Raw genomic sequence first — 25,343 nt, forward strand, 5'->3', positions numbered from 1 at the left:
AATGAACATGAATTGATCCAGTTTGGAAGTGAACAGCCCATTGTCAGAGAGATGTGCGGAGGCAGGAGAGTGAGGATCATCGCATTCACTGGAAAATGCTGACCTGACCCTTCGCCTCTTCCTTGCCAGCAATTTATAAAATAAGGGAAGTGCTTTCAAATAGTTATGGGTAGTTTTTTTTAGGCAGCTCTGATCTCTGCTCCTGGACCTCAGCCTCCTCAAGTGAGTGATATACCCATCGTCAAGTTGCTTTATGCAGAGACAAGCAACACTCTCTGAAAGATACCAGAGTTGGTCATCACAAAGACATTGCTAATTCTACAGATTAACTTCGTAGGCAGGGAATTTCTAAGATCTAGAATACCCTGCCCAGAAGTGTAGTGGAGGCAGATTCAATTGTGGCTTTCCAAAGGGAATTGGATTCTCATCTGAAGAGGAATCGTGCAAGGTTCCAGGGGAAAGGATAGGGGAGTGGGCCTGGCAGAATGACCTTTGCACAGAACCAGCAGAGGAGTTAACAGGCTGAGTGGCCTCCTTCGCTGGTGCAATCATTCAATGATTCCATAAAGGGAACATGTTGGACATAGGCATCTTCTGGGATTCAAATTTGAACTCTTCTTTCCAAGTGTAACTTGTGGGGTACTATTTGGGAATGATTCCAGCAAACATTTGAGTATCGAAATGTCCAGAACCTGAGAACATAGCAGTAAACCAACTCAGTCCCTGGAGCCAGTTCCGTCATTCAACATGAAAATTGCTGATCCCTGTTTTAACGTTACCATGGCCCAACGTTCTTTTATACTCCTGGCCATAAACAAAATTGTCAAACTGGTCTCAAACTTCAAATGATTAATTAACAGACAGCAGCCACTGACTTCTGTTGGAAAAAGTCCCACTGTTTCTTCACAAAGTATCACCAAACCTGGTTAGCTTGAAGTGAGGGAGGCACGTGGCTCAGTGGTTAGCACTGCTGCCTTACAGCGCCAGGGACCCAGGTTCGATTCCAGCCCACTGTGCACATCTGTGTGGAGTTTGCACATTCTCCTTGTGTTGTGTGGGTTGCCTCCAGGTGCACCGATTTCCCTCAGAGTGTCCAGGCTACATGGATTGGCCATGCTAAATTGTCCAGAGTGTCTAAGGAGGTGCAAACTAGGTAGACTGGCTATGAGTTGGGGGGGTGAGTTGGGGTAGGATGCTCTTCAGAATGGGCCGAATGGGCTGTTTCCATGCCGCAGGGATTCTATAAATGTTTCAGCTTTGTTCCCTTGTCCTAAAGTCCCCTATCATGGGAAATATTTCTCTCCATTTACCTTATATATTCCTTTCAAAAGCCTAAAATTGTCAACCAAATCACCTCTTAAACCTTCTATAATGTGAGGATTACAAACCGGATTTCTGCCTGGTATCCTGGACTCTCAGTAACATTCTGCACTGCATACCTTCCAAAGCCTGTCAGTACTTCCAAAGTATACCAACCCTGAGAGTTTACAACATTCCAGAAGTGGTCTAACCAGGGCTTTCCAAAGCCCCAGCACAACACCCTCTCCTTTATTCTGCAGCTTTCTGATTTTAAAGCCTAACATTCCATTAACCTGTTTGACTGCTACTTCATGTATGGTTTAGCTCAGTTGGCTGGATGGTATGGGAAAGTATGGGTTCAATTCCCACAGTGGCTGAGGTGACCATGAGGACTATCCTTTTCAACCTCTCCCCTTGCTTGAGATGTGGTGACCCTCAGGTTAAACCAGCACCAGTCGGCTCTCTGTAATGAGAGAGCAAGCCAATCATCTGGTTAGACTATGGTGATCTGATTGATCCATGTAGATTAACCTATAACTTCCTTAAATATCTACTGCTCCTTGCTTTTCACTATTTTCGCAAAGTATTCTTTTCTGATCCAGAAGAGATGAACTCACACACGTGCATAATCCATGTGCCACAATTTTAACATCCCATTTAATGAAACAATGTCCCCACAACTTCATACGCTGCCTAGTATACAACCAGTCATGACGTTAAACATAAATGAAGTGAATACAGAAGGCCCTAGTCTGGATCCTTTCAGAAAACCACAATTCATTTTCTTCAAAACTTCCATCTTCTACCAACTAACAAGATCGATAGCTTGCATGAACCTCTATTTCACTTAACAGCCTTTTATATCTAACTTTTTATGTGGCTTCTGGATGCATATATATATAAATGCTACATCCATCCACATTCCCCTGTCTACTGTTCTAGTTATTTCCTCAACAATTCAATTAGGTTTGTAAGACATGACACGTCCCTTACAAATCCTCGCCGGCCCTCAAAACAGATCAAATTTCTCCAGGCGTTCAGTCACTCTGTCCTTAAATATCAGGATTGGTTCAGTACAGAAAAACAACTACTTGCATTTTAATTACTTCATTAACCTAGTAAAATGTCCCAAGGCACTTTTCTGGAGCACAACTGGACAAGAAGTGACACAGAGTTAAAGAGATAGGGATTAGAGCAGGTTCGGAAACTTTTTGCCAAAAAGACAGGTTTTAATCTGCACGAGTGTGGACAGGTGTACTGGTTTGGGGAGGGAACTCTAGGAGATAGGGGCCAGACAGTTGAATACATAACAAACAATATTAGAGTAAGAGAAGCAAGGTCTGGGGAAGAGACCGGGAGTGGAGGCATTGAATCAGCGAGATTCAATGGAGGCTGAGAGCAGGGCCAAGACCACCAAAAATGATCTTTTATTTTTGCAGCTGACAGAAAAATCTCTCTGGGCTACTGGATAAATCTCTACCAAGGACTAGGCTCCCGACCAGGTTGGTTCAAGTGTCCCATACCATAGACACACACCTTCTCCCTAACATGTAACTAGGCAGAACAGGAGTGGAAAGTCAGCCCTATACTGCACATTGTAAAAGAGCATCTTCTTTCCCTGTATGCTGCAATGGCACCACAAGATGGTGCTATAAGACCACATTGCCTCCATGTCTCTAACACTTGAAACATTTTAATTACATTGGATTACAAGCAAGGTCAAATCTTCAGATTGAGATGTTTCTTTTTCCTATAAATAATGCACATTGTCGATTATCTGTCCTTGGATCGGAAATAAGTGGTCAATCACTAAGCAGTTATAATCTGATCATAGTCTAGTAAAGTATCTGTTAAGAGGAAGCAAGGACAGCTTATTTTTCCCCAGTAAAATGTGGCCAGTGTGCTGGGTTTAAGTTGTAAAAATTCCAGAACAGCAGCAACTGGTTTTCTTCTTGTACACAACTGATACGTGGAAACATTCGTGTTGTTTCTCCTTCATTAGTCACAGAGAGTACTAAAGGTCACCTTGGGGCTTTAGAAAAATGTTTAATTTTTAAACGTGGTCACTTGCAATAGACAACAGGTGCAGGAGTAGGCCATTCTGCCCTTCGAGCTTGCACCACCATTCAATGTGATCATGGCTGTTCATCCTTAAATCAGTATCCTGTTCCTACCCTATCTCCATAAACCTTGATTCCACTATCCTTGAGAGCTCTATCCGACTCTTTCTTCAATTAACCCAGAGACTGGGCCTCCACTGCCTTCGGGGCAGAGCATTCCACACAGCCACCACTCTCTGGGTGAAGAAGTTTCTCCTCATCCCTGTCCTAAATGGTCTACCCTGTATTTTCAAGCTGTGTCCTCTGGTTCGGCACTCACCCAATCAGCGGAAACATGTTTCCTGCCTCCAGAGTGTCCAATCCTTTAATAATCTTACATGTCTCAATCAGATCCCCTCTCAGTCTTCTAAACTCAAGGGTATACAAGCCCAGTCGCTCCAGTCTTTCAGTGTAAGGTAGTCCCGCCATTCCAGGAATTGACCTCGTGAACCTACGCTGCACTCCCTCAATAGACAGAATCCCTCAAATTTGGAGACCAGAACTGCACACAGTACTCCAGGTGTGGTCTCACCAGGGCCCTGTACAGCTGCAGAAGAACCTCTTTGCTTCTATACTCAATCCCTCTTGTTATGAAGGCCAGCATGCTATTAGCCTTCTTCACTACCTACTGTACCTGCATGCTTGCCTTCATTGACTGGTGTACAAGAACACCCAGATCTCTTTGTACTGCCCCTTTACCTAAATTGATTCCATTTAGGTAGTAATCTGCCTTCCTGATCTTGCCACCAAAGTGGATAACCATACATTTATCCACATTAAACTGCATCTGCCATGCATCTGACCACTCACCTAACCTGTCCAGGTCACCCTGTAATCTCCTAACATCCTCCTCACATTTCACCCTGCCACCCAGCTTAGTATCATCAGCAAATTTGCTAACGCTATTACTAATACCATCTTCTATATCATTAACATATATTGTAAAAAGCTGCGGTCCCAGCACTGATCCCTGCGGTACCCCACTGGTCACTGCCTGCCATTCCGAAATGGAGCCGTTTATCACTACTCTTTGTTTCCTGTCAGCCAACCAACTTTCAATCCAAGTTAGTACTTTGCCCCCAATACCATGCGTCCTAATTTTGCTCACTAACCTCCTATGTGGGACTTTTTTGCCCTGTGTTGAGTTTACATCCTTACCTATGGTTTCAAATCTCTCGATGTTGTTGTCCCACTCACCTCCATAATCTCCTCCTCTACAAATCTCCATGCTGCGGTCACACCATCACCGGTGACCACAGTGTACTCACTGGCAGCAATCCCCCCCAGTTCCTCAATTCCCTTGCCTGAATACACCCACCTCCTGCCCCTTACATCTTGTTTTGAGAAAGTCCATTTTCAGACTATGCAGTCAGCTCTGTGGGGAAGGTGGGTCTGAAAGGGTTAATTTCTGGAAGTGAGAGATTAGCAGCACCCTGTGCGAAGATATCGCAAAGAGATGGTCTGAGACGGTCCCTGAAATGACATGGAAGGCTTCAAGTAACACTGATGGAAGTGGTGCAGTGGTAATGTCATTGGACTAGTAATCCTGAACACTGGGGGGGGGGGCGGGGAATGTTTTCAGCTTAAATCCCATGGCAGGAAAGGAACAATGTTCCACCTGAACCTACCCTGATCTCCTTGTAACTCCTGACCCGCAGCAAAGTGATTAAATCACCACTGCCTTCTGGATAATTAAATAAATGGCCTGCGATGGACATTTCTTTGAACAAAGGAGAAACGTGACCGTGTGCAAAAAACATTTTATTGTTTTGAACTACCTACCACTTGCAATTCCTACTTGTTAGACTAAAAAGAGATGCACTGGTCTCACCCACAGCTAACAGCTGTGGTTAAAATCACAATCAGTTTGTGGGGTCCTGAAAACATTCAAAGCACTTGGGGCAGTCATTCAGCATCAATGGAGAGAGAACAGAGATTCCAGGCAGGAAGCCTTCCCATGAACCAGTGAGAGGAAAGGTTCCTGTTTCCAAGGCAGGACTATCTGGTTCTCTCCACAGGCGGAGGCTGGTGTGTTGAATGCTCCCCCCCCCCACCCAGTTTTCATTGCAGGTTCAGAGTTTCAGCATGTGCAGGCCTGTCCTTTCTTGCTGTTTTATTGTACATGAGCAAAGCTACTATTGTGTCAGGAGTCCCAGCAAGGTCTGGTCTCCTGAGGTTTAACCTCCTGTTCTCTCACAAATCCTTTTCCTGCACGTTTTGGGTGGTTTTCCTTCTGTCAGCTAAAAACCGTCCAGCCTCAATCTTCCAACATCATTACTTTGACAAAGCAGTCACTAAGCCTGGTAAAGGATTCACTTCCCTCAATAAACAATAATGGTGAATAGACCTTTTTATTTCACACTTCACCTCTAACCTTACTGTGTACATCAGAGTGCATTAATGAAAATGAAGAAACCTTTCCCTGTTATTGTGCTGGGGCTATAAGCTGCAGCTTCATCCATTGCAGCTCTTCAATGCAGTGAATAATTACACAACAGAAATCCTGCTGCACAAAAGAAAGGCCAATGTTCACCATTTGGACTTGAGGTTTGTAACAAGGATGAGAACAAGTTGAACAACAGGCATTGAGCAAAACCTCCGAAGTGCAGTGTTGATTGTACCCTGAAACTCCATAGCTTTTATTAAACTCACATCTAAGGGGACCTCGTGACTCCAAACTAAGGGAAGACTAAGACGATGTAATAATATCATCAGCTTTGACATCCTGGGAACCACAGACACACAGATAATAGGAGCAGAAACAGACCATTCGGCCCCTTCAATACTACACCATTCAAAAGGATTATGGCTGATCATCCAACACAGGACTCTTTTTCTGTTTTCTCCCCATTCCATTTGATTCCTTTAGCCCTAACAACTATGTCTAGTTCCTTGAAAACATTCAATGTTTTGACCTTAACTACTTCCTGTGGCAGTGAACTCCATAGGCTCACCAGTCTCTGGGTGAAAGAAATTCTTATCTCAGCCCTAAATATTCTACCATGTATCCTTAGACTGTGACCCTTGGTTCTGGACTCACTGGTCATCTCTTTCCTACATTTACCCTGTCTCGTCCTGTCAGAGTTTATCGGTAATCATGGGATAAATCCAGATATCAAAATGGGGGAGGTGGGGAATTACAGTTGCCTGTGGTGCAGGGAAACATCACAAGAACATTTAGTAGGAGACATGATCACTAATTTATGAACAAAATTATGAGGTGCTTGTGGTGGATAGAGAAACGCGGTTAGCCAAGAGACCTTTACATGTATACCCAGCTGTCTATTTAATCATCCCCTTCAGTTTTTTTACCTTTTACAAAGCTAACCTCGGAGCTGGAATCCAGAGGTCCTTGGTGTGATGGACAGAAAGTCTTTTCATTCACAGAGATGACCTCATCTAATGAAGGGGCCCCTTGTGATCCCAAAAACTTGTTCATTGGAATTCTACTCGGACCAATTAAATAATAGCACACTCCTTCCTCTCTCCTGATTTAAGGGGGCCAAAGTCAGCACAGTAAATAATTTCTACTGCATTATTTTAAAATGGGTTAATGTACTAAAGTGGTCTTCAAGCACATTACAGGAGTCAGAGTTCAGTTCCACACAGAGCACTTCGCCTCCGATTTGTAAACCCACCTTTCCTTTTCAAATACCCTGTGTGTAAGTGCACTGCTATGTATCTGTAAGCAGATGGTGGTTAGCTCAGTTGGCTGGATGGCTGGTCTGGGATACTGCACAAAGCCAACGGGATGGGTTCGATTCCCACACTGGCTGAGGTTACCATGAAGAACTCTCCTTCACACCCTGAGGCGTGGGGACCCTTGGGTTAAGCCACCCCTAGTCAGCCATGTTTCATGGGAGAGCAGCCCTACAGTCCAGCAAGACCATAGGGATTTTTATCTTTACACTTACTGCAGAAGATTCCAAACGTATTCCTTTGGGAAGGGAGAATTGTCTGACTGCATTTAGAGAGAATTATGAGCGCATTAGAAGGATGAATGACTGGCATCATCTTAACCACACTGACACCAACTTCTCCAAGTAAAAGATGATATAGAGGGGAATCCAGATTTGTGAAAACCCAATAGTTCCCATCTAAAGCTACTTGAGAGGGGAAAAGATATAAATGGACCTAATAGGCAACTTTTTCACGTAGAGGGTAGTGGGTGTATGGAATGAGATGCCAGAGGAAGTGGTAGAGTACAACTACAACATTCAATAGGCATCTGGATGGGTATAATGAGTAGGAAGGATTTGGAGGGGTATGGGCCAAGTGCTGGTAGGTGGGTCTAGATTAGGTTAGGATATCTGGTCGGCATGAATGAGTTGGACTGAGGGTCTGTTTCCATGCTGTACATCTCTATGACAGTACTTAAATAAAGATGGCCTCAAAAACAAACAGAAAATATACAGCTAATTTTGCTTAAATCATCCTGAATAAGTGAAGGAAAAGCTCAGAGTCACCTCTCTTCACCTCTGCCCCCACCCACCCACCTCCTTCTGATCGTTACTCCCAGATTTACTTTTGCTTGGGCCATGTGGGTGTAAGCCTTAACAGTGAAGGGTTCATCGGTGCAGCATCAACAGGTGATTACACACACGGACCTTCTTGTAACTTGCTGCCTATAAGGATGCTCTAGCAATGGAGGGAGTGGACAAAAGGTTTCCCGGACTGATTCCTGGGATGGCAGGACTGACATCTGAGCAGAGGCTGAGTCAGTTAAGAATATATTCAATGGCGTTTGGAGGAACAGGGGTTGGGGGGTGGTTTTGAATCTCAGAAACCTAGAAACTTCTAACAGAATGAGACAGAGTAAATGAGGAAGGGTGTTCTTGATGACCAGTGAGCACAGGACCAGGGGTCAGAGTTTAAGTATATGATGTAGACCATTTAGAGTCAAAGATGTACAGCACAAAAACAGACCCTTCGGTCCAACCCGTCCATACCGACCAGATATCCCAATCTCATCTACTCCCACTTGCCAGGACCCGGCCCATATCTCTCCAAAACCTTCCTATTCATATACCCATCCAGCCTCCACCACTTCATCTGGCAGCTCATTCCATCCGCATACCACCCTCTGCATGAAACAGTCTCCCCTTAGGTCTCTTTTAAATTATTCCCCTCTTACCCCTAAACCGTATAGTTCTGGACTCCGCCACTCCTGGGGAAAGACTTAGGATTGCAATGAGGAGAAATTCCTACACCCCAGAATGCTGAGCATGTGAAGGTCGCAATATGAAATGATTGTGAGGGGAGAGAGAGAGTGAGAGTGAGAGTGAGAGTGAGAGTGAGAGTGAGAGTGAGAGTGAGAGTGTGAGAGAGAGAGAGAGAGAGAGTGAGAGAGTGAGAGAGAGAGTGAGAGAGAGAGAGACTAAAGGCACCAAAGGGTATAGAGAGAAAACAGCAGCAGGGGACTGAGTTGAATGATCACTGATAGTGGAGCAGGCCCAAAGGCTGAATGAACCAGCCTTGCTCCTTTTTTCTAGCTTTTAAAGTGATTTCCAATAGTTATGTATGGCTGTACTGATGCAAACTGTTCAGATTTGAATCTTGGATAAACACAAACCTGTAAGTGAACATAGTCATAGTCCTCCATCCATCCGCTGCCACTGTTGTCATACTGGGTGTCAGGTGACTCTTCAGCTGTATATCTTGGCGGCGATGGGAGAGGCCTTGCCTGGATATTGGCCTTGTCTGATAGACCTGCCTGATGGTTGGATATGTTATTGTTATTTGTCAAGTGGCTGCCGCTCTCATGACCAGCAGGAGGCACTGCACTCTTGTTGTCTCCTGGCTGTGACTTTGTCCGTTTGAAGAGCAATGAAGCATTGCCATGAAGGAAAGAGGCAAGCTGCTTTGTATCGTCGGGGATACCCCGTGAGTGCATCACAAATCGGTCCAGATCATCAGCTGAGCTTTGCTTGTTCATGATGAGAACATTCAGCGCCCAGTTACAGTTGTCCAAAGCCTGACTGTGTTTGAGGAGAAGCTGGTAGACCTCTTCCATTTTCTGCACCTGTTTGCTCAACTTTGTGTACAATGTGCGGTCAGTCGCCTGTGTGGAGTTTGCCACAGCGCCACGGGCGAACTCCAGAAGCTCCTTCACGGAATTCTTTACTCTCTCCACCCCCGTCTTGATGTTCTGTACGTTGGTCTCCATGTGCTCGCGGCTCCTCCAGCTGGTGACAATGAAGGACATGAGATAGGAAATGGAGCTCTCCACATTTTGCTGATGCTTTGCCAAGATCTCCATCGCTACCTCCAGGTCCAAGTTGAGCTCCTTACTACTTGGCTTGGGCGAGACGGAAGACTCTTTCACAGGAATGACGTCGAGTGAGGAAGTTGAAATATTGCTCCTTGTGCTGCCCGTGCTGGATGCTGAATGTCTCTTGTGGTTGTTGGTCATTTCTTCTGTTGTGGCATCTCTACACACCTGAGGTGGCACGTCATAAATATAATCGCCCTCAGGTTCCTCGCTCATGGTGAGCTTGCCTCCAGACGCTGGAACACCAAGATCCCGTGGGAAATCATACACATCCTGGACATTCGTCTGATATCCTCCCAGTATCTTCTGGCTTGGAGGAACGTCATAGATTTCCTGATTGTTGGAAGGGTCTGTTAGCTTCACCGTCAGTGGAGGCACGTCATACACATCATCGATTGGATAGCCCTCATGTGCTGCTGGGGTTTGAGGTGGAATGGTATATCTCATGGAATCTGTCCCCTTGATGGTCCTGTGGGAAAACCTCAGTGGAATGTCATATGTATCTTCAGAGACTGGCCCATCTGGGACATCCTTACTCACAGATGGGGGAACATCGTAGACCTGTATTTAAGAAAAGGAAAAAAGTTCAACTGAGCTACATTTTCGAACATTCAAATTAATGTCAGCAATCGTGAACACACGAGCATCAATGAGGCCCAAAAGTGAGGGCACTGTCCTTCCACAGTGGGAGGTTAATAGGGTTGGCTATTTGTGCACTGCAGTGTCCAAGGAACATTGGTTTTTCATTCCTACGTGGGACATGGGCCCTGCTGGTAACACCAGCATGTAGTGTCCTTGAATGGATTGGCTTGCTCGGCCATTTCAGCCCCATTGCTGTAGGTCTGGGGTCACATGTAGACCAGACCAATTAAGGATGAGAGCTTTCCTTCCCTGAAGGACATTAGTGAATCTGAAAGGCCTTTATGCCAATGAACAGTGATTACATGACACCATCAGAGGCTAGTTCCTAATTCCAAATTTTATTGAATTTAAATTCCTCCAGTTGCCATGGTGAGATGTGAACCTGTGGAAACTTATCCTTCAGATTAAACATCAGTTATATTAATTATTTGAATAGCCCTCTATAAATATAATCATCAAACACAAAGACCACACTGGTGCTGTTTTATTGCAGAGATAGGCTACAGGTTCAGGGCCTACTGTAGCACCAGGATGGAGCTTGGCACTTTCCTGCAGATGAGGGATTGAGAAAGATTTCCATTCTTGACCACTCCAGTGGCTGTTAAAGTAGAGGCCTGTGTCTCAGGCTTCAAACCCCTCTCTCAACGTGGAGTACAGTACATGGTTGAAAGTGAGAGCTCATTCTCATCCACCTTCCTCTCATTCATTTCACCTTCATTAGAATTTGTGGGATATTATTAAACTAGAAAAAGTGCAGAAAAGATTTACTAGTATGCTACCAGGATTGAAAGGTTTGAGTTATAAGGAGAGGTTGGATAGGCTGGGACTTTTCTGCCTGAGGCACAGGAGACTCAGGGGTGACCTTAGAGGTCTATAAAATCATGCGGGGCATTGAGAAGGTAGGTAGCGACCACTATTTCCTCATGGTCAGGGAATGTAAAAAATAGAAGGCATAGGTTTAAGGATAGAGAGAGCGAGAGAGCGAGACAGAGAGATACAAAAAGGTCCAGAGGGGCCATTGTTTTCATACAGAGGGTAGTGAGTCTGAAACAGTCTGCCAGAGGTAGTGTTGGAAGAGAGTACAATTTCCTCATTTAAGAAACATTTAGACAAACACACAAATGGGTAGGTATGGAGGGATATGGACCAAACAGGCAATTGGGATGAGTTTAATTAGGAAAACTGAGCCGCATGGGCAAGTTGGGCCAAAGGGTCTGTTGTTTCCATGCTGTAGAGTTCTCTGACGCTATAACCAACACTAAAAAAAAATCCAGCTTAAAATGATAATCAGGTTTTGGGGTTTCTATCGGTTTATGGGACTGTTCCAACTTGCATTAAACTTGCAGAAAGGTTACATCAGCAAACTCAGTTTCTGTGATAAACCAGTGGAAGCGATTTGCTCAATTCTAGTTTAGACTGGGATGTTCTTCTGGACACCCCACCCCCTCCCCCATGGACATGGAGGATGGCTTGAGCACATCGCGGGAATGTTGCAAGGAATCTCACCCTAGACAGCCTGCCATTGCTATCTCAGGTGTTCTTGGAGCTACAGTTACAGAAAGCTAAGAATAGGTCAGAGATCAAGCCACTGGCTTCCTGTCCACTCAGGAAACAAAACAGGTCAAAAGGAGCACAGAGTCTGGGAGGACTGGGAAGCCAGACCTGGAATGTGCTCCGATTTCATCTCGGAGAATTCTGTCTGACCAGGGAGTATTCAATCATGGCGTGTGGCAGAGGAAAGGCTTGTTAAAACAGAAGGCTGGATCAGAGGCTTGAAGGTAAAGTTTGCTTTAAATGTTTGTTCTCTAATTGCGAAATAAAACTATATTATCTTTTATATTTGCTGTTATTTCACCAGTCCAGAGACCAGCCTTTGATAGCTTGGGACAAGTACATGGTATTACATGTTAGAGGAGATTATTCTGTTCCTGTACCAATGGGTTCACAGTTACATCTCCCAGCATCACGTTCTCCCTTGATTAGACACTGGGTAACCAGGACAAACTGATTCTAAAGGATCTGGGGAAACATATAGGAGCGCTTAATGTTGAAGCCAACAGAAAATTTCATATAGACTGAAAACTCCATAACAATATCACTTCACAATAATTATCACAGCAAATCATAGAATAATGGAGATGGCAAATTAGAGAAATGAGAGATTGTTTAACTGGAATGAATTGCAATAAAGAAGAGACAGTCATCTAGATATGAGAGAGTTGCTCTGTATGCCAGAAGTGTATTAAATGGAAGCATAAAGTGCCAAGTGATTTGGGTAAAATAGGTTTAGATTAGATTAGATACCCTACAGGGTGGAAACAGGCCCTTTGGCCCAACAAGTCCACACCAACCCTCTGAAGAGTAACCCACCCAGACCCATTCCCCTACTCCCTACTAATGCACCTATCACTCTGGGAAATTTAACATGGCCAATTCACCTGACCTGCACATCTTTGGATTGTGGGAGGAAACCCACGCAGACACGGGGAGAACGTGCAAACTCCATGCAAGCTGGAATCGAACCTGGGTCCCTGGCGCTGCTAGGCAGCAGTGCTAACGACTGAGCCACTGTGCCGCCCTTTAAAATGCTTCCTTGCCCTTTCTTTGGATGTCTCTCACTCCTGTTCCTTCTAGCCCCAACAGAGATGTGAACACAGAAACAGGTTGTTTGGTTTAACTGTCACATATTGTGCGTTCCCACTTCCCTCTCTGACCTGTGAGTATGACTGGTGTCAGATTGTGAAGTTCACCCGTGGCTTCATGGACTTCATCAAGATGTTGCTCCTTGAACAAGCTGCTTAAATCTACCTGGAAGATGCTAATTCTTCTGCCACGAAATGTCACGCTCTCCCCTGGAACACTCTGGTCAGCCAGATAGACCATTCTAACCCCAGTCTCCCAACTCCCCAGCACTGCAGTCACCACAGACATTCCTGAAAACAAGTGCATACTCACCATTTGTTGAGAATGGATCTGGTGTTGTAGATTCATTTCAACACTGGGGGGCACATCATAGATTTCCTGTGATTTATCTCTGCTGTTTGGACCCTTCATTGCCATGGGAGGTGTATCGTAAACCTGACGGAAAAAAGCCGGGATAACAATGTTGATTTGTTGCCTCCAACAACTATTAATCTCCTACAACTGATGTTGGCGTTTGAAAAATGTTCCTCTGCAAGTTTTATCCAGAAAGTATCAGTGACCATTTCCTTTTACTTATCACAGTGGAACCAATAAATATGTACAAAAGCATCCATTATGATATTCCCCAGACACACAACTATGGCTTCATGCCCAATCTCCCATTGAAGCTGATGAAAATCTTTGAAGAATTGCACATATTCATAACCCCCTCTGAATACCAAACCTCCACTGACCTTCAGTGTGCCTCATACATTTTTCTGCTCTCTCCTTGCATCTTGTATTTTGCGACACAGTTTTATTTTGTACAGAACTTCAAGGCAGATTATAAATGATTGTAATCAAGAGAAAAGAGTCCTGAATTAAAAGGGGCATTGTCAACACAAGCATTTGGCTTTCCTTTGGGAAAGAATAACCATGCATTTTTGTTACCACATAATATTTACATAATGACAAAATATTTAACCATGGCTTATGTTGGAGTTGGCTTAATGGGATGCACGTTCTATTCCTGCTCGCCTTGTCTTGTCATTAGGGTGAGTGACAGTAATCAAAAGGTTTTGCTATTTACTTATGAGGACTATACTCCTTTAATAGTCATTAAATTAAGAAAACCTTTCCATTTATCTTGTTGCTGTTTGTGAGAGCTTTTTCTGTCCACAGGCTGACACACTTTCTTCCAACAGCAAGTACATTTCAGAAATAGTTAATGGCTGCAATCCAGTTTGTGACTTACTGAGGTTTTGAAAGGTGGCACATAAATGCAAGTCGTTCTTTTCTTCAAATGAAAGGTTTATCTGTGTATATATTTGAAGTGAGATTTCAAAGCATTCTTTAAATTGCAGAAGAACGGTTTTCATTTGAAATGATTTTCTGGTTTTCAGACACAGTAGCAATAAACTGGTGTCTTTCTTTTTATTAAATGCCAAAACCATTACCCACCTCTTGTCCGTACTGATTGCTAGAAGATTCCATTCCTCCTCGAGTTGGAGGCACGTCGTAAATCTCCTGCAAAGTGGCCGGAGGAGGATTGCGTGATGGTAGGACGTCATATTCATCTTGTTCCATCTGTGCTGTGTCATAAACATAGACTCTTCCAACGCGTGTTGGAAGGACAACCTGAAAGGAGGTGAGAGTGCAATTGTAAATCAGTTCATAGCTTCAATATGATTCAGCCTTGGGTGGTGTGTCAGTGTAGCTGACTTTGGTTAATTAAGAGATATAATCCAAATTCTCTGACGCACTCTTGTATGGCTGTCTGCCATCTGATCTCTATCAACATACATTCTTCAAAGGATGGTTCCACCTGAACGCTTATTGGGAACAGCCACAGTGAGAATAGAGGGCTAAATGCCAGGGACCAGTGAATCAGAACATCAAATAGCACTGACTATATAAATCTGGAACGTCATAAGTGTAATTCTAAGAATTGGAACACAGTTGCTTAGTCTTCTTAGCTGCCAATTCTGAACATGTGTTCCAATTCCAGATTAGATTTGTCACATATTATTATACAACAAACAGAAAATAGCCACACAAACTTTGGATAGCGAAGTGTCAGAATTTAACATAAATGGAGCACATCCTTCAAAGCAATAGTACACGCAAACTAATTCACTTCTGCCATGATCTCTCCTCCCAACAAGACAACACAATGTTACCAAGCAACACCTCATACATATCTGAGATTGTGAGAGAGAGACGGTTTCCTGCAGGTTGTGTGTTGTGTCAGCAGAACTGCCAGGAGCAAGCTAGTGGTTTAACGCCGACCCATGGGACATTACTAGCAGGGGCCCTGAGTAGACACTGAGGAAAGCAATTGATTTTCTCCTTTCAGTTTTAATAATTATTCCTAGGTTTTATTTGCACACTAAAGAACCCAGAGTCTGTAACCATTGTTCACCATCAAGGCTCTAGCCCAAAGCCATACTGAGGCAATACTGCATTGGTCCGAAGATACTGAGGTTTGGATGAGACACTAAAGTGTGACCCTATCTGCCCTCTCGGGTAGACACTATTTCAGACAGAAGTGGAGGTGTTCTCCCCAGGGCCTCGGTCAGTCTCGTCTCCTTTAAATAGCAACAAATTGTCCATGCAGATCAGGACATTTGCCCATCAGCACTCAGTTTAAGGTCACTGGCACAGCTCGCCAGGTCAAGGCTGCCATTTCACTCAAGCTTTACTGCATCGTGAATGAGCTACAGGTACAGGCTTTGTGCACTTGAACTATGTCAGGCTGTGCCTGTGTGTGCTATTTTTACTTGAATTATCTGACTGTCCTTGAACAGAAATGGTGACACAGCTGGCGCACACACACAGAAATGATACTGAATGATACTCTCTGATACAGAATCAAGAGCGGGAATGAAAACAAGCTCCCAGGTGATACTCAATATACTGCTCTCATTTTATATCTACATCCCAGCAGGGTCTGGCAGTGGCAATGTCACCAGACTAGTAATTCAGAACACCAGGTTAATGTTACTTAGATTAGATTACTTACAGTGTGGAAACAGGCCCTTCAGCCCAACAAGTCCACACCAACCTGCCAAAGCGCACCCACCCAGACCCATTCCCCTACATCCACCCCTGCACCTACCACTATGGGCAATTTAGCGTGGCCAATTCACCTAACCTGCACATTTTTGGATTGTGGGAGGAAACCCACGCAGACATGGGGAGAATGTGCAAACTCCACATAGTCGCCTGAGGCAGGAATTGAACCCAGGTCCCTGGCGCTGTGAGGCAGCAGTGCTCTGGGGGGGATGGGTTCAAATCCCACTATAGTCAAGATTAGAGGGGTGCTGGAAATGCACAGCAGGTCAGGCAGCATCGAAGGAGCAGGAATTCTGATGAAGGGCTCCTGCCTGGAATGTCGATTTTCCTGCTCCTCGGATGCTGCCTGACCTGCCGCGCATTTCCAGCTCCATTCTAATCTTGACTCTAATCTCCAGCATCTGCAATCCTCACTTTCGCCTAGACAAATCCCACTGTGGCACCTGGTCAAATATCAATTAGGTAAAAATCTAAAAAGGGAAAAATTTAGCCCAAATAGCGATCGTATAACCACTGTTGATTGTTCTAACATCCCACCTGACTCGCTAATGCTCTTTAGGGAGTGAATCTGCTATCCTTAGCTGGTCTGGCCTACATTTTACTGCAGGTCAACAGCAATCTTAAATACCCCCTGAGCAACTGGGCAATAAAATCTTGCCTAATCTGCAGCTCCAAACAGCACATGCATGAATTAAATAATAATTTAAAAAATGGATCTTCACCCATATCCTTTCCTCTCGAGGAAACTGCAGGTTTTTTTTTAAACTAGGGTTTTATTTAACAAGTAAAAGCAGTTCTTTGTGTCTCAGAGTACAGATAGGGTGAACTGATTGGTTATGTTTCTGAAATAGTTGCCTGAAATTATGAATGAAGAGGTGAGCTCAAATAGCAGTTTAAATAACTAAATTCAGCTTCAAAAACATAATGGGAATAATACAATTAATAAAGTGATCTTGAAAGTAGTAGATTGTCATTATAATACTAACTAACGCTCTTTAGGAAATCTCTTGTCCCTTTTCCAGTCTGATCTACACAATGTGTAATCTCTGGTCTAGACCTCATGACCTGACCTGGAGTATTCATGGAATGCTGGGATACAGGCAGATCCAGGTTCATATGCCCAAAGTCCAGGCTGCTAACAATCAAGGGCTCACTTAAATGCAGGGTCCCCAAAATATGGAGAAACACAGTCCAAAGGATGCTTTCATAAACTAACGTTCAAGGTGTTTCACTTCCAAAGCAGACCCAGATTCAGAGTGCAGGTTTCAGACTGAGGAAGGCGCTAGAATAACAAAACATCAAGTAGGCCAAGATTCTCTGATAAAGCGGGCAGCTATTAGTTAGAGCAACGTGCAAATGGGCAACATAAGTCTTTTACTTCTACAGCAAGGGTGTAAGGAGGGGAAACACACATCCTACAGATGAAGTTGACAGTACATTCATGTAAGAGAAAGTGAGGACTGCAGATGCCAGGGATCAGAGCTTAAAAATGGGTTTTTTTAAAGGAGCAGGAGAATCGACTTTTCGGGCATAAGCCCTTCTTCAGGAATCATGCCCGAAACGTCGATTCTCCTTCCCCTTTGATGCTGCCTGACCTGCTGCGCTTTTCCAACAACACATTTTTAAGTAAGTTCATGTAACAGTGGTATACTCAACGACATTCAGATGACAGGAAACTCAGTCTCAGTCAGGTAACTCAATTTCAGTCTCAGAACTCTATTTGGTAAACTAGGGTTCACTGGTAGCACTTACTGCTCTGACCAGGTCGTGGGTTTACGGCCCATAACACAGAGTTAAGTATTAAATCAAGGGCGGTGTTCACATGCTGTGCTGAAGGACAGAGAAACTGTCAAACTTGCTATCTTTAGGAAAAGACACTTAAGCAAGTTTGTCTGGACCAAAAAATCCCAAAAACACTATCCAAAGAAAATCAGTCATCCTTTCCATAATGTCCTCACCAATGCTAATTCCACAAGCAACATCACCAAGATAAACTTCTCGTTGTCACACTGTGGGAACTTGCGATGCATGGCTTAGCTGCTGTGCTTCCTACATTACAGCAGTGACTCCAGTTCAGATCAATTCTGTTACCTGTTAAATGCCTCATAGCAGCCTAAGGTTATGAAAAACACTAGACATATACAAGCCTTTTACAATGAATAGGCGCTACCATTGACATTCATGCACAGTTCCAGCCTCAACATTCACCAAGATCCCGACACCTAAAGACATTGCAAACTAAGCAAACTGAAAACGTCCCATAACAGCAGAGAACAACATATTTAATGAGGGCTTGTCTGAATTAACATATTACAGTAAATCTGAGGCTGAAGGAGTAAAAACAGACAGCCCCTGACCAAAACTCAAAACCCACTGAGAAGATCTCATTTGGGGACTGTAAACTCTTGAGGTACTGTGGGGTACTGGCTGCTGCCTGACAAATTAAAGCTCATATTAAATTAAGTCCTTTGGCACAGACAGGGGTGGGGGGGGTAAAGCTAGGTATTCAGAAGTAGACTTGCTCTCCTGGCTCACCAATTAATTTTATACAGTCCCTCACCTCCCAGATTAATTATGTTCAGTCACTTACTGTTCCAAAAATAAGACTGGGTTTTAGCTTCCCTGGACCCCTCTGGTGCTCAGATATAACCTGCTGCGACTTAGCAAAATGAGAACTAACTGCAGAAATTGTGCTGTCTGCCAGAAAACTTGGTAACGAGCACAGTAAAGACGACACTGACAACGTATACTTAGTGTGAAAGTGCGTGTGGGTGTAACAACTAAAGCGTGCACGATGCAGGTTACGGTGGGGTTGTGAAACAGCAACATTACAGCAAATGTGTAACAGAAACGGTTCGGGCAGGAAGGGAAAGGAAACAAATGTATTCGAACCTCCAATAGCTGCACGGAGGTGAGAAGGGCTGGGATTTCCAGAATCACCTGGGTATGAGAATTGGACAAAGACAAGGTGAGTCCACCTGAATTTAACAGGCAGTAATTTTGACAATCTCCATAAGGACCAATAACCCCTCATGGATTCTGGATTTTCCAAAGTTCACTGGGCCTGGATATCCAAGAACTATGGATGGAGGAACATGAATTCTTGGCCCAACATCCGGGAATTCAACGGCAGATTCAAACCACTACAAATGCCGGAGGAAAAAACACAAAAGGCTCCCAAGCATTGAGGATGTCACCTAGACAGGGGACGAAACGTCAGCAACACAAATTCCCAGCTCGGCGAACAGAACCACAACAATTCAGAATTATGTTCCTGCTTCTGGAAGGTTGGCTTCCTCTTGCAAAAGAGGAAAAGTCGAGACTATTAAGGGATCAGGAAGTTGTCCCAACGATAAACTGCCCTGCTGTGTGTCTAACTGGGTCGTACGGATCACGAAGGTCTCAAGCTCAGTATTGGCCTGTGGTGCATGGAGTGGTCTTGGGTGTCAGTGATACCGATGGGCAATTCATTTCCCTGCCCTATCCACGTAGGCTCACATGTTTAATTGCCTTGAATACCTGCCCAATTTCCTTTCAAAATCATTCATCATCTCCATTTCCAGCACGCGTGCGGACAACATTCCCTGGGATGTTTCTCGCCGCCGTGTGGATCTCTGAAGACCGTGCGTGAAGCAGCTTAAGGAAATGGAAGCCGTGTGTCGTCTCGCTGATTGACGAGCGTGGAGTTTCCCAGTGACAGCACAGCCCAGCAGCTTGGATGGAACATTGAATGCAGGCTACAAATCCAAGGATATTACCACTCACTGCGTAAAAAACTGCTTTTCCTCACTTCCCCTTTATGTATCTCTTTGTTTCAAAAAAAAAACCTTCTTTCATGGGATGTAGAAGATTTTGATAATACCAGCATTTATTACCCAGGCCCTGACTGCCCTTGAGAAAGTGTCAGTGAGCCACCCTCCCCACAAGGGAGGGACTTCCAGGATTTTGACCCCATGACAGTCAAGGAAAGGCACGATCTTTCCAAGTCAGGATGGCATGTGGCTTGAAAGAGAATTTGTAGCTGGTGATGTTTCCATGTATCTGCTGCCCTTGCCCTTCTAGAGGGTAGAGGTCACGGCTTAGCCAAAAGGTACTGTCGAGGAAGCCGCAGTGAGTTGCTGCAGTGTGGCTTGTGATTGATACACGCTGCTGGCAACGTGCAGGATTGGTGGAGAATGTTAATATTTTAGCTGGAGGACCTGGTGCCAACCCAGAAAGCTGCTTAGCCCTGGGTGGTGTCGAGCTACTTGAGTGATGCTGGAGCTGCACCCATCCAGGGGAGTGGGGAGTATTCTGTCACACTCCTGACAGGTGCCTTGTCAATAGTGAGTGGGTTCGGTGGGCTTCAGCGAGTCAGGAGCTGCGTTAGAGCAGAATTCCTAGCCAGTGACCTGTGACCCCTTCTCCTCCTCCTACCATCACATAAGGGACTAGTCTTTATTTACATGTCATATTCTTAACCTGATATAATCTAAGTTCCCTGACCAAATCACCACTCAATTTCTTTTGGTCCAAAGAGAGTAACTCCAGCTTCTCAAACCAAACTTAGCAAATCCCTGAAACTATTCCATCTCTTCACCATGTCATGGCCTCTCACATCCTTCCAGTGACACGAACCAGACACAACTAGTGTCAGGCCATGGTATAAAATAAGGGGTGGTAAGTGGCTCCAGCGACTATGATAGAGTACAACACAATCCTTGGAATACAGTATTACCTCTGTGCCTTCATGGAATTCCATCTTCAGGGAGTGAGTAACATTCTGGCGTTTAAGCGTTACAACTTTCATAAACAAGCTATGGCAGCATGGTGTCTCAGTGGTTAGCACTGCTACCTCACAGTGCCAGGGATCAGGGTTCGATTCCACCCTTGGATGGCTGTCTGTGTGGAATTGGCACGTTCTACCAATGTCTGTGGGTGTTTCCACCGAGTGCTCCGGTTTCCTCACGCATGTCCAAAGAAGTGCAAGTTAGATGGATTGGTCATCCATGTTAGTGTCCAGGGATGTGTAGACTAGGTATTCCGGTTATGGGTAATGTGGGGTTACAGGGATAGGGTAGGCAAGTGGGTCTGGATGGGATGGTCTGAGGGTCAGTGCAGACTCAATGGGCCGAATGGCCTCCGTCTGCACTGTAGGGATTCTATGATTCTATTATTCTACAAAATATCACCCAAGACAAACCTTGATCTGCTATTGTGTGAAAGTTGTTGAGAATAAGATTGCTGTGATCAAATATGACACTTAACAAGACTTTAGGTTGCCAGGTAAAGTATGGTTATTTGAACAAGGTACTGAAGAGCATCCATTACCTGGAAAATGAGATGCAAAATATGAAATGGGCACTCTGAACTGGATGAAGGGTTTTCTTTTATTCATTTGTGGGACATGGGCATAGCTGGCTGGCGGGTGGTGGTGGTGGAGCTGCCTTCTTGAACCGTTGCAGTCCACCTGCTGTGGATTGACCCACAATGCCAATAGGGAGGGAATTCCAGGATTTTGACCCAACAACAGTGAAGATACGGCGATATATTTCCATGTCAGGATGGTGAATGGCTTGGAGGGGAACTTGAAGGTGGTGGTGTTGCCGTGAATCTGATGCCCGTTTCCTTCTAGAGGGAAGTGGTTATGGGTTTGGAAGGTGATGTCTAAGGATGTTTGGTGAGTATCTGCAGTGCATCGTGTAGCTAGGGCACACTGCTGCTAGAGGTATACAACAGGGAAACAAAAACATCAAAAAGTGATTGTTTCTGTGTCTCCCTGACTAACTTTAAACCCTTTTCAAAAAAACTATCGACATTCTTTTTTTTTAAGAAATCAATATCACTGTATGAGCCAACAAAACTGAACCTCCTCCTGAGCACATCATCACAGCAGAGTGAGTGAATTACTTGACAAGTCAGTTGATTTTCAGACATCTAAATCGTGCTCAGCGATAGTCTTCCAGAAAATCCCACAGACGACATGTGTTCCTCTCAGCTATTTATAGATCCAAGGAATGACTAAAATTCTCATAAGAAAAATAGTAACATACTGAGTCAATTTTATTGCTTCCTGGCATCACTGATACAGCTTGAGAGAGAGGCCAGATTAGGGGGCCGTGAAAGATGTTTTGAAGGCTAAGGAATTTTTCAAGTTTTTGTTCTGTTTGATTCATGAGGGGTTGAAGGATGAACATGTCAGGAATGAAAAATCTGGCATCAGAGAGATTGATTTTATTGTGACCACAATGGGGAATGATAGGTTGCCATGGATACAATGTGACGGAATGCTAAGACTGGAGCTGAAGCCTGGCGATTTATGTTCCATCAGTCAAGCGCTGAGACACTTAAATTAGGGAGCTAAGTCATAAAACCGAGGTCACACCCTCTGGATGACATTACTGAATATGTTTTGATGCGTAAGAATAATGAAAACGCCAACCTACTTTATCAATGAGCAGGAGAATCGACGTTTTGGGCATAAGCCCTTCTTCGGGAATGAAGAAGGGCTTATGCCCGAAACGTCGATTCTCCTGTTCCTTTGATGCTGCCTGACCTGCTGCGCTTTTCCAGCAACACATTTTTAAGCTCTGATCTCCAGCATCTGCAGTCCTCGCTTTCTCCTGCTTTATCAATGAGTCTTCTACGTTCCGAAGAAAATAATCATCCCAGACGTATGTCATGAGCTTTACTGACCAGCCCTGGTTTCCTGTGGCAGAGGCAATAAGTCCCCTTCAACACTGCAGCCCATGGACAGGCGCTCTCACAACGCAGTTAGGTAGGGTCGACTGGGATTTAACTCTGTGATAATGAGTGCCCAAAGGCATTCTGATTTACACTTCCTTCAGTCTCGCTTTCCCCAACTCCCACCCTCCCCACCACACAGCCCACTTCTCCCAGCATCAGTCTTGATTAAAATATTTATTTTATTCCACCCTGTAAAAGGAGAATTTTGTAAACTGAAGGAACAACTGCTTCAGCTCCAGCACCTCTCTCCCTGTTGTGATTTGTCCCAATTAGAGCTGCTATGACTGACCCACATAATCGATCAGTTAAAACATCCCCAATACAAGATTGGGTCTTTCCTATAAAGGAAGGCCACTGTCAACATGGAACACCACCATTGAGAGATTTCCAGAAAGTTACTGGAGGATATTGCAGGAGGAGATCATAAATAAAAATGATGCTGACACTCCATTGTAGCACTAAGAGATACTGTGCTGCTGGAGTGCTGTTTTTCCGACAAAACTTAATTCAAAAACCTTGTCTGTTCTCTGTTGTCAATGTGAAAGATTCCACAGCACTGTTTCAAAGAGACACTACATTTCCTGGTCAATCATCATCCCTCACAGCATCATTAAAACAGACCATTGCTACATTGCAGCTTACTGTGGGGACCTTGCTAAGAGCCTAATTCGTTGCCTGAATCCAACAGTGACCATAATTCAAAAGTACTTGCATGTGTTTTATGTCCCAAGATTATGCAAGACTATCTACTGTAAATGCAAATTCTCTCTTCAATGGACAGGTACATCGGAGGACATGGCCAGTCTTGGTCTGCACTGCTGTATCTCCTACTATTTCGATCAGTATTCCTGTGCAGTTATGGAGCCATACAGTTATACAGCACAGAAACTGACCCTTTGGTCCAACTAGTCCATGCCTACCAACTATCCTAAACTGACCCAGTCCCATTTGCCAACATTCAGCCCATATCCCTCTAAACCCTTCTTATTCATATACCCATCTTGTGTTTTAATGTTGTAATTGTACCAGCCTCCACCACTTCCTCTGCCAGCTCATTCCATATACGCACCACCCTCTGCATGAAAAAGTTGTCCCATAGGTCCCTTTTAAATCTTTCCCCTCTCACCCTAAACCTATGCCCTCTAAGCAGATACGTTTTCCTGGCAAACCTACATTCTCACGGCTGCCTCTGCTGATGCAAGCTTTCAGGTTTATTTAATTAATTCAATTGAAATTCACCGGCTGCCCGAATAGATGTTGAATGCATCCTTCCAGACCATCAGTTCAATAGCATAACCCATGATGCCATTGTCCCCTTAACTGCTGCGATTGGGCAGATTGTGGCCAGCTAAAGGGTTAACTGTATCCTCAACAACAAGTCAACTGCAGATTTGTAAGCTTTTGCTTAGTATGAAATTCACTGCAACAGGTAAATTGATTGAATCATGGTGTTGCACTTTTTTTTTGCCTGAACTGCATGATACATCAATTTAGCCATCATGTTCATATATACCAGAAACATCTTCCTTTCTACAATAAGGGTAACAAAATTTTGAATAAAGACGACTTGGATTTGCTTTATCTGTAAACTCTGACACAGTTTGCCAATAATGAGCCTATTGTCTTCTGCAGCTATTAGAAATCAATAGGGTTTTGTTAAATACTGGGACACCATGACCCGATCAGTACTTTTAATCTTTGTGCTGGGCTACAAAACCACACTGTGTTCTCTTTGTCCTTGTTGTTGTAACTTAATGATTGAAGCTGAAATGATTGAACTCTTGACATATTGGCAGCACGGTTTGGTGTGGACTGTTAAATCACATAATAAATCTCTTCCTTTTCTGAGAAGGCACATTGGAGGATGGGCTTAGTATTTAGCTGATCAGTCAGAAACCTATGCATCATGAATTCTCAGACTCTGCTCTTCAGTTAATGCACATTACAGTAAAGTAAGCATAAAGAATGGCCCATTATTAAAATCAGAGCAAACTTCAGTTGTTTTAAAAAAATAATGCACTTTAAAAACACAGGAAAGCCTTGACTTGAAATACAATTCCATTATGCAATGTTTTACTGTAATGACGAGCTGGGAGGTAAGGTTTCAAATCCAAACCAGACTAATTCCAATCTAATCTTCTTAGATTTTCTTCAAAGATCCTTCTTCAGACCAACTCAATACTCCAGACAGATCTGTTGCCTTTTATTTGTAATTACAAAGGGCAACAGTCTTGAAGAAAAAGTAGACATGAGTCAGCAGGTGAGTAGATCACTTTAGTAAGTAGTGAGCTATTTCTGGAAACCAGACAAACATTCCTAGAGTTTTATAAATGTTTTGCTGGATGAAGTTCAGAAGTTGGAAGAATTGTGCACAATCACCATTGGTGTATTTAAATATTTACGGGTGAATCTTAATGATTTTCCGGCTGTGAGTTGTGTTGAGTTTCTCTCAGTTAGGGATTCCCACTTGGGGCCTAGTGAAATTTCTTGCCTTCCCTACACCTGTGGTGACAGCGATCGGGGACTTCACCCAGAGGCACAGGGTGGAGCAGGAGCAGCACACAGGGATGTGGGAAGCAACAGCCTTCACTGCCCTGAAGCTGCAGGAA

At 44.1% G+C, this 25,343-nt stretch overlaps 1 protein-coding gene across 4 annotated transcripts in view; it reads right to left on the reverse strand.

Moving 5' to 3' along the window:
* bcar1 (BCAR1 scaffold protein, Cas family member) overlaps positions 1–25,343 on the reverse strand; it is a 240,737-nt gene that overhangs the window by 4,492 nt on the left and 210,902 nt on the right. For all 4 annotated transcript variants that reach the window (XM_060838154.1, XM_060838151.1, XM_060838153.1 and 1 more), the window contains 3 exons: positions 14,395–14,571; positions 13,267–13,389; positions 8,971–10,230 (listed from right to left, as the gene is read on the reverse strand). In XM_060838154.1, coding sequence (XP_060694137.1) covers positions 8,971–10,230; positions 13,267–13,389; positions 14,395–14,571 — 1,560 coding nt within the window. The remainder of the gene's footprint in view (positions 1–8,970; positions 10,231–13,266; positions 13,390–14,394; positions 14,572–25,343) is intronic.

Source organism: Hemiscyllium ocellatum, chromosome 17, assembly GCF_020745735.1.
Source record: "Hemiscyllium ocellatum isolate sHemOce1 chromosome 17, sHemOce1.pat.X.cur, whole genome shotgun sequence".
Classification (NCBI taxonomy): domain Eukaryota; kingdom Metazoa; phylum Chordata; class Chondrichthyes; order Orectolobiformes; family Hemiscylliidae; genus Hemiscyllium; species Hemiscyllium ocellatum.